The sequence below is a fragment of the Lygodium microphyllum genome, chromosome 16, assembly GCF_053477565.2.
Source record: "Lygodium microphyllum isolate KBCC chromosome 16, Lygodium_microphyllum_v1.1.10, whole genome shotgun sequence".
NCBI classification, from domain to species: Eukaryota; Viridiplantae; Streptophyta; class Polypodiopsida; order Schizaeales; family Lygodiaceae; genus Lygodium; species Lygodium microphyllum.
The window spans coordinates 76,217,807-76,227,571 of NC_141150.1; the positions used below are offsets into that span (position 1 = coordinate 76,217,807).

General features: G+C 43.8%; 1 protein-coding gene across 2 annotated transcripts; it reads right to left on the reverse strand.

Moving 5' to 3' along the window:
- Positions 1-342: 342 nt before the first annotated feature.
- Positions 343-9,152, reverse strand: LOC148022993 (ABC transporter G family member 11-like). 2 transcript variants are annotated; one of them, XM_087695951.1, is made up of 11 exons: positions 8,168-9,152; positions 7,982-8,061; positions 7,140-7,501; positions 5,582-5,753; positions 5,152-5,265; positions 4,865-5,011; positions 4,360-4,587; positions 3,013-3,099; positions 2,634-2,906; positions 1,618-1,725; positions 343-1,488 (listed from the first exon to the last, which is right to left on the reverse strand). In XM_087695951.1, the coding sequence occupies exons 1-11, from the start codon at positions 8,433-8,435 to the stop codon at positions 754-756; spliced, it is 2,574 nt and encodes an 857-aa protein (XP_087552077.1). In that variant the 5' UTR covers positions 8,436-9,152; the 3' UTR covers positions 343-753. The 2 variants fall into 2 exon arrangements, with proteins under 2 accessions (XP_087552077.1, XP_087552078.1); XM_087695952.1 differs by lacking the exons at positions 7,982-8,061; positions 8,168-9,152 and adding an exon at positions 7,646-7,818.
- Between the last annotated feature and the right edge of the window lie 613 nt (positions 9,153-9,765).

Genomic DNA, 9,765 nt, shown 5'->3' on the forward strand with positions numbered 1-9,765 from the left:
TGTTAGGATTCTGAGTTATGGTTACTACAAATCAAAAGACATGAAACTTGGAGACAATGAACTACAAGTACATAGGTGATATTCTCTAAAGGAGTGGCATAGGTGATATTCTTTAAAGGAGTGGCCAAAAACTCTACAGGTAACTTTTACACTAGTAATTACATCTTAGGGTGACAATAAATTCACACACTACATAAAACGTACTCAACCTTCTCTTTACTCACATTTAACTATATGCGTAAGGAAGAGCTCAACAGTCAACTGAATGGTTAGTAAAATACATAAGGAACAAGCCAAGTGAATGGTTATGCCACTGGCGCTAATGTCTACCCACCCTAAATGATGTCCAAGTATGCCACTTTGAAGAAATCACAGGGAAATTCTGCATTATACATATTGATTCAGGGTGAATTTGATTACATTGTGACTTAAGATTGGAGTTACAAGAGATTTCTATTGATTGATGTTGAATAATGAGTTTGATTAGATTGTGGGTTATTGAGGAAGATAATATTTGAAATGGGAGCTAGGATTATCGTGTGAAGGTCTCTATGGTAGCCTAATTCAAAGAATCAGTTAGATGAAACGGAAGGCATTGTATCATAGACTGTGTGACATCATAGAAAATGGTTCATCATGCAATGTAGGGCTCATATGGCTGCACCTCAATCACAGACAATATGGCCAATAGCAAATCACCCATTGATGCATCATGCTGCTGCATGCAGGTGCAGATTTTGAGCGAATGTTATATCATGGCAGGGCATTAAAGGAGGAGTTGCTTAGGAGAACCCGGGTGGAGGAAGAACGGAGCAGGACTTGGTGATGGTGCTGGTGAACTTGCATGACATGGAAGTCGGGAGGAGTCTCATCTGTCAGGTTAAGATTACTGTGGATATCTGTAGCTAAGTTGGAAGATGAATATGTGCTAATGGAGGCACTGTTATTGCAGGAGTCCATGGAGCTTCTGGATGAGACTGAGGATGCACTGCGTTCTGTCATGTACGAACTATTAATAGGCTGAATTTGATCTGAGCCGCTTTTCCAGGCAAACATATTGTAGGTGGGAGACTGCATGATGGAGTCTGCAGTAGACGACCTCCTTGCTGCAATGGCTGCCAAACAGCAGCAGCAGATGCTAATGCTGTTGCAGATTCCTTTGAAAACCCTGCATGGCAGCCTGATTATCATATGGAATGATTTATGTATGGATGTCAGCATTTTCTGCTTGATGTTGAGGCCAATCATTGTCACCGATATTCCGTGCAACCGCATGACCTCTGAGATTTTGATCATGGCAAAGAAAAGGGCTCTATAGCCAAAAGCCATGCCCACCAGCACCATCAGATTGCACCATTTTGATCTCCCCAGGTCTATCTGATACATTTTCCCCAAAATGAATTTGCCAGACAAGGATGGATTCACTATTCCTGGGCTCACCTCAGCCACCTTGAATTGCAGCCCCAGGAAGTCATTTTGGTACATTCCCTGCATAATCAGTTGTCCCCCACAGTGTTAGCTTTACCTTAGCATTGACATGATACTACTCAGTACCGTCAACATGAAATTTGAATGACGACACTAGAACATTGACGATACATGGGTGTCCTCCATTACCTGCATGGCATACGTGTGAAAGCTTATGTAAGACATCGGATATCGCCATATGGGCTTTGGTAAATCATTTGGCAACCGGAAGAATCCTGCCACCAGCATAAATATGCCCTGCACATGAACATGTCATCAATTAATAAACTGTATAGTGTTCACAAAAGATTGGGGTTTTGTGCTAGGTGGATTGGCAAGCTTCCCAAGGCATTGTAGTCATAACATGGGAAAGGCCTAAAAATTTAGCTGGCAAAACCTATAAACCATGAAGTTTAGGCATGTTATATTAGTTCAATGACACAAGATGAACCTTCCTCAGACTTTAAGATAGAATATATTTGGAGTTTTGCCTGCATATAATCCCACAATCCTTCATCAAAATCTAAGGGAACAATATCATAGATGGTTAGATGATCTATCCAAAGTTTTTAAATCTTAATCTAAATTATGTACCAATTAATCAAAATCACTCAAGCCAGCCTGAGTTACTATCACAAGAAGTTTAAGATGGTTTCCCATGCAGGAAAAGGGACTTGTTTCCCTTGTTTTTCCCTAGAGTGCTTCTCCTCTGGAGGCACCACATAGCTAGCTAGGTGCAGTTGGGGGGCAAGGGCTGCCAACCCCGACCTTGGGCCAGCAAACCCCTGCCCCAAACTGTTTTGCCTTTAGGGTTCAACACCAGCACATACCTAGCTAGGTGCAATTGAGGGCAGGGGCTGCCAACCCCCACCCTATGCTGGCAGTCCCCCTGCCCCCAACTGCACCTAGCTAGGTATGTGGTTCCTCCCTCACAGCAGCTCCTGCTGCCAACCCCAGACCTAGCTAGGTATGGGGTCCTTTCCTTGCAGAAGTTCATGATGTTGTTGTAATTCACAATGCAGGGTCAGAGTGGGAATCCTAGTTAGGTGTGCGGTTCCTTCATCGCAGAAGTTCATGATGTTGTTGTAATTCACAATGCATTATAGTGGGAATTTGTTTTAAAGCTTCTCGTGTAGATCAGAAGTTGCGTATATATCTGAAGCTACCTGTATCCCAGCGCCTGTTATGATTCCCATTAGGAAATTGGGCACGACGCTTGCAACCGCCATCATCAAGCTCTCGACCACCGTCAAAGACGCCAGCAAGCACAGCATGAAGTAGACAAAATGGTCAAATCCGCTGTGCAAGCCAACCATGTAGTAGCATATCGCACTGGACACCATGGAAATCAGGGCAAGGAAGGGCAGAGACGACAGGAAATTCGCCAGGATGAAGGAAATGACTCCGTAATGCCCATTCAACCTCTCCCGGCTGAAAACCTGTAGATTAATCAGGTAGGATCACTGATTAAGAAGGCAAAGCATAAGCACCATTAATTACTAATTCGATTAGTAGGAGTCAACAGATACGAGACTGAGTTAATACCTTCATGTCTTCCACAAAGGATGGGAAGCCCCCAATCGACATGAATGTCAAGAATCCTGTGATGTATGACATACATGCCGCTCTTGCCTGTTGCAGATCAGGAAGAAGCAGATTCAGTGTTTTGTTTATGATGTGTCCTGATAATTAATGTCGTAGAATGCACTAATTAGCTATACATGTCAAGTCATTTAAATTATATATTGTGTTACAAATGTGCTGATCTGAATAATGGTTGTAGCTAGCAAATTTATGCTAATTAGCACTTCTATCTATATCAAGCTTTAAAGGGGAAACTCACTTTATCAAGCCGGTTGTTTTGTTGTTATATAGGACATGATAGACCTTTGAGCTCCAAATATAGGAATATGCAAGCGTTGAACTTGACATAGTTTTAAAAACACCAATTGGTTAATGCAAGAGCTTCTAGTTTTCATGTTTGAATGCACTTGAATTCAAAGCTTCAAAGGTGAGGTGTGCTAGGCATCTTTGGATTGTTCAAACCAAATTGCCTCTCTAGGGTATGGGACAAGTTAGCCAATAAAGCTTTAGCCCTTAAAAATAAGACAAATTGCAAGGCAAAAAATTGCCGCATGAGCTTCTATTGAAGCACATCAATATTGATACTGCGATAGAGACCCTATCCTTGATGGACATTTCTTCATGTTTCATACAAGTGTCCTTGTGCAAATAGTCCCTAGATGACCAAAACATCCCTTGATACTCTTTGTGAGATTGAGGCCTATCACTCTTGGTAGCACTCTTCTAGAACAATGTGGGATATTTTGCTATACCTCTATAAAGTTTTGAGAGGCTTGTTAATGTAATTGGATTCTTTCATGTTTAATGCAATCTATCCATACCATAGGGGATTCACTAGTAGTAATAAGGAAACGTCATCTGCGTGCAAGAAATATATGAAAATACCCCTTATCTACCCTCTATTTATGGGACCTTACTTTATAAAATGTACATTCCTCCCTTTAAATAACCCCCTTCCTTTACACTCACGTGGTACCATACAGTAAACCCTAGTAGACCCCTTGGGATCCATACATACCGTAATCCTACATGGAAAATACATCATTATACATACCATGGGAAAAAAGTTTGAGGAGGCTACCAACGGACAAGCCTTGTCTCAAAATCTCGCATTTGACAGTTAGAGAGGTGCTGGTTGGTATGTGTTCAACCAATGAATTGAGCTATACCCTTCTTGGCTCAGATAGTGACACACACACACATGCACAAAAAAAATGTAGCAAGTCCTTGAAAATTGATGATGATGATGATGATGATGATGATGGGGGGGGGGGGCCGGGTGGGGGGGGGGCGGACAATGATATATACCATGACGGATTCATAGCTGGTGCCGACATGGAAGTAAATGGAGCCGATGCAGAGGGTGAGCATGATGTAGATGGCAAGTCGGAGCCAGTAGTAGCCCACGTCTCGCCTCATGTTCATGAAGGATCTCCCCGTCAATGCGGCAGTTTGGGCGAAGAAGCTGGCATGGTCATGGCTGACTGTATAATTGCTGCTAGTCGGCGCCGAACAGGCCGCGTGATCAGAGACGATCTACCAATATAACAACGCAAAATCATTCTGTAAGTGCATTATATTTAATCCTGCTTCCAGGACGCATAATTGCAGCATCCTGTGGAACTATACCGTAATCAGGGTCTCTTCTCACGTACTTGGATGGGATCTTACATATAATTGATCTTAAAGATCACTCGAATTATGGTCAGTATTAACGGTCTGGTATTAAGCAATGGATTAATTCTTACACAGCTTACAGCAATTCTTCAACTACTGTCATTCGAATATGCTTGCATGCTTAAAGCTAAATTACCTGGGTGGGATATGCACGTTCTGCAAGCTCATCCACGCGTGACCTTGCCTCATGCCAGTATGCCGACTTATGATAGGTGTCTACCAGTCTGTCTGTGATTTGATGGGAGCTCATCTGGCGGAACGGATCTTGGAATGCCTCTAAATCCTGCATCAGATACTCAGTCCAAGCAGTCAATTATATGCATGCAAGAGGTGCAGATCAAATGCTGCAGAGGCATGGTATTATCTTATGTAATTACAGAGATTAATGCCTCAATGAAGTATATCAGTATGAGATTAACCCACCCCGGAGAACAAAGACGTGGACTTGACTTTGTCGAAGTCAGAGTTGATGGCGCACAGGTAATGATCCGAGGGATTACGGTGGGCTGGGCAGGGGAAGCCAGCGTTGGCAAAGTGCTGATACAAATATAATTTGATGGCATGATTAGTGAGGAAGGATACTAGACATAAAACATTGGGGAGGATTAGACATAATTAATGAGGACGATTAGACATAGTTAGGCGAAAGCGGCGTGTTGCATAGGCAACGCGTATAGTATTGTCTGTGTGATCAAGCTGGGCTAGCCATGTAGATAAGACTAAGCTAATGAATGTAATTATGTGTATAATAATGAGGGTGATGAGTAGCCAGATAGATTAATGAAGGGAATGAATGTAATAATGTGCTCGATTAAGCAGCTAATGAATGGGTGGATGAATGATGGGAAGGTACCTGGCTGGCGGAGGCTCTGTCGCCGAAGTAGACGGTCCTGCCGCCGGAGAGGAGGAAGAGGGTGTCGAAGAGGGCAAAGACCTCGCTGCTGGGCTGGTGGATCGACGCCACCACCGTCCGCCCGTCCCTCGCCAGCCGCCTCAGCGTCGCAATCACGAAGAACGCCGACGCACTGCAAATTCTCTCTCTCAGACGTCAGTGCTCACCCAAAACCATATTTCTTAGCGGCCCACCCAAAACCCTTCGACCCAAAAATTTTCGAGAGGATTTTTTAAAACCAAATTACATATATTTACCATTTTTATAACTTTAAGTTTTGTCAAGCCTTAGGCCCTTTATCCTTCCTCTTTAAAATTTAAAGGTTATCCCTAATTTTTGTAATTCATTTTACATTAAACCTTGGTTTTTAGTGAACAATGCTCTATCGGGCCGTCACGCACAAGTCAAATCTTCTAAGTGTTTGACAATGTGATCCTATAAATAGGCTGAAGAAAGGGGGAGAAAATCTATACTATTAGTTAAGGAAAGGTGGGGGGCGAGTGCCATGTGGCAGCCCCCCACCTCCCCCACAAAAAACAAGGAGAATGCGGAGACAGGTGCCACGCGTCCAGCACCCGCCCCTGGCAAAAATCGTGCCCGCCCCGGCGCAAAGCGCTGGGGCGAGCCTAGGCGCGGAGCGCCTAGTATATTTTGAGTGTGAGAATGAAGGAGATGCCGAATGTTCAATAAACACGTCGACATGAGTTCCATCGAGTAAACTAAGCAAAACCTTAGTACCCTCATTTTTAGTGATCACTCCTTTATATCAAGTCCGCATTGATAAGCTTGGCCATGTGAGCCTAAACTTGGACTCCCTAAACACTTTTGACTTGCATATAACCTGGCTCTAATACCACATCATAGCACTAGTGCCATTGATATGCTTGATTCTTTTATTACATAATGACACTTTAATAAGATTCTAAGAAGATGCATTGTTTTGCTTTGAAAATTGGGGGTGCACACACCTTTTACAAGCACACTATTTCCTGTTATTGAGCGGTAGGCCCCCACAAAATTTCTAAACCATAGACTTCACGTCACTAAATGATACCCAAATGTTCTAATCCTTTAGTAAAGCATGTACAAGAGGTGATACACATGCACAAATGGTTTAATGCTAACGTAAGATTACCAGTCTAGGGACCCCTCTTACATCTTTTATGGGTCTGGCACTGTTATCCCTTTTCACGCTTGTGATGCAAAATGGAAACCGACAGGTAATGTCTATTGATGCTTGTCATCCAAAAATGACGCTTTGTATGGGGTGGCTATGGAGTCTGTGGAAGGAGCTGATGATGGTGATGATACTATTACCTGAGATTACGACACAGACTTTACCTGAGATTATAATGCAGACATTCTATGCAACACACAGAGAGATACCCATAGTGAAGAAACTTGTGATTAAGCTAGCAGTAAGTGTGTAGATGCTTATGATGCAGATGCATATTTTGGGAGGGCAGAGCTGTTAATCAATGAATCAGGTAATCGATAATGAAGTCATTAGGTGATATACCTGTCCAAGCCACTGGTGGGTTCATCGAGGAAGAGGAGGGAGGGCTTGGTGAGGATCTCGAGCGCGATGCTGAGGCGGCGCTTCTCCCCGCCGCTGAGCCCCCGGGAGTGCCAGTTGCCCACCTGCGTGTCCGCGCTCTCGCTCAGCCCCATCTCCCGCATCACCTCCTCCACCATCGCCTCCAGCCCCTCCCCCTCATCCTCCTCCATCTCCGGCCTAATCTTAACATCAGATGCTGCATCATCCATATTATCATCTCTCCGCCGCCTCCTCGGCCGCCTCAGCCTCAGCCTCGCGCTGTACATTATCGTCTCCCTCACTGTCAGTGTCCCCAGCAGCGTGTCCTCCTGCGTCACATAGGCCTGCACAGCACCGCCTCATCCAATTAGATCATTATATTCATCGCATATTCAGTTGATTATCATTCAGTTGACCATTTATGTCATTATCCTCTAATTACATTCACCATTTTAGTTCCAATCAGACGAATTTAACTCTTGTTGTACCTGCACGTCAATCTACCATCATCTATTTCATTATACAGTCTAGCTTGTTCATCAGCTTAACATCATATTTTGTTGATTTCAGTCAAGCATCGTCATCTCAATGCTCATCGTTTTGTCGAACTCTCCATTTGACATCATCTTATCATTAATTTCAAACAACCTTCATCTGGCAATCGACATCTTCTACTCATAATTACATGGACCATCATTGATCTGATTATATCACTTAATTCGAATGCTGCATGCCAATCATAGGATCAACTGCATACGATGCAAGCAGTTAGTTATGCCTGTAACTACCACTTTCGGGTTTCTGCTACCTCCACTGCTACTTACAACTTTTCCATGAGACAGGTTTCTCCTCTGTCCGTTCAAGAGAATGTCCCCTTTCAACTTAGCTCTCCTTCCCAACCTCCCTGCATTACATATACATGCACACATATATGTAGTTATTTGTACTGCCAGAAGACTGTAAAACGAGGTTTAAGATTCCCATTTTCTTTGCAAAACATGAGTCAGTACCAGCTAGTGCGTCCAGGAGGGTGGATTTTCCCGATCCGGAAGGTCCCATGATGGCCAATGTCTTGCCAGGCTCTGCGTAACCTGTCAAGCCATGAAGCACAGCTCGAGACGGCGTTTTGCCACTGTCATCCTTAACAGTAACCCAGACATCCTTCCATGCCAGCCTCGCGCCCCTGGTAGACGTAAAACCTGCGGTATCCTGGCTGACTACTGCATTGCTAATACTTTGATCAAATGACACAACATTCTCCTTCTTCATGATCTCCATACCGTTTCTGTGTACTGGTACTGCTTATGGTACCGCAGCAGGCACAATTAAGGAAAATGCTGCACCGGCGAAAGTGGCGTCCTAATCATACGTTCGGCGAATGTCGCTAGAAACAGATGATCGATCGACAGTAAACTACTATCGATTCAAGAAAGGTCAGGTACTGACCAGAGATCTGTTAGTTAGACTGGTGTATGTCGGTGAATATTGGGGTGGGGCTCAAGGCATTAATATATTGCTTCGGTATACGGGTTGCGGAAGCTAGATGCTGATTATAACAGCTTGATGCTAGGAAGGAAGGAAGAGGACACTATCAGCACGAGTGGAAGTGGCATCTCAATCATACGTTCGGCGATTGTCGCTATAGATAGATGAATATCAGTCAGCACTGAATAACTAGAGACTCAAAAAAGCGACTGATGAGAGGAGAGTAGAGAGCTGCTACGAAGGTGTTACAGTGACAGTATGAGTAAGAAAAGGGAGGCAATTGCCAATTGGGTCACTGTGTCATTGCACGGAGAGAGAGAGATTATGTGGGACGTGAGACAACATTTCTGACTGATTATTTATACGATGAATTGCTTGATTATGGGGCCTGATTGCCGCGTTGAAAATTTGGCGCTGCTGTCCTTTTTGAAGTGTTTTGGAAGAGAACATGAATTGGGGGAGGGCGGGGAATAGCGATGGTGGCAGGTCAGTCATACCGGCTACTCTAAGTCTCTGCCTATGATTAATGACTCCTGTGAGAGAGAGAGAGAGAGAGAGAGAGAGAGAGAGAGAGAGTTTTTTGGGTTCGCCTCCTGAAGCGCGCCTGAGGCTCCCCTTTTCCCCTGTTTATCGGCATCCCATCTGATCTGCACAGGACATCCATGATGGCATGACCTCTCTCGTGACATGTGTTACTGCTCGATGTGGAAAAACAAGAAGCCGTTACACTATGTTTAGTGCACCATGAGAATATATTTATGTGCACTCTTGAGTCCTGCTGACTATCACGAGAGGGGAAAATGTAACAAGTTTGCTTTTAAAAAAGAATGCAACCGCACTCGGGAGTTATACAAGCCAAAAGAAAGGTAAATACATCTCACAACTACTAAATAGCGGTAGCGTTGGTTAGTGCTGATGACAATGGCTTTAACATGCTCCTCCATGACTACACAAAGGAGCAATTTCACACCGTATTTATACCAAAATGATCTCCCAGATTAACATGAACCCAACCAGTACCTTAAAGACTTTCTTGTTCCTAGCATCCTCGATGGACATTAAAACTATCCCCCCCTTACATTCAAAAGGGGATAAACCCCAAAGACATGCTTCCTTTGGCTAC

Coding starts and splice junctions, on each gene's coding strand:
- LOC148022993 (XM_087695951.1), bottom strand. CDS start 8,435: ATGGAGATCATGAAGAAGGAGAATGTTGTGTCATTTGATCAAAGTATT. Junction 8,062..8,167: donor CCTCCTGGACGCACTAGCTG/GTACTGACTCAT, acceptor TATGTAATGCAG/GGAGGTTGGGAAGGAGAGCT. Junction 2,907..3,012: donor CCTTTGTGGAAGACATGAAG/GTATTAACTCAG, acceptor ATTAATCTACAG/GTTTTCAGCCGGGAGAGGTT.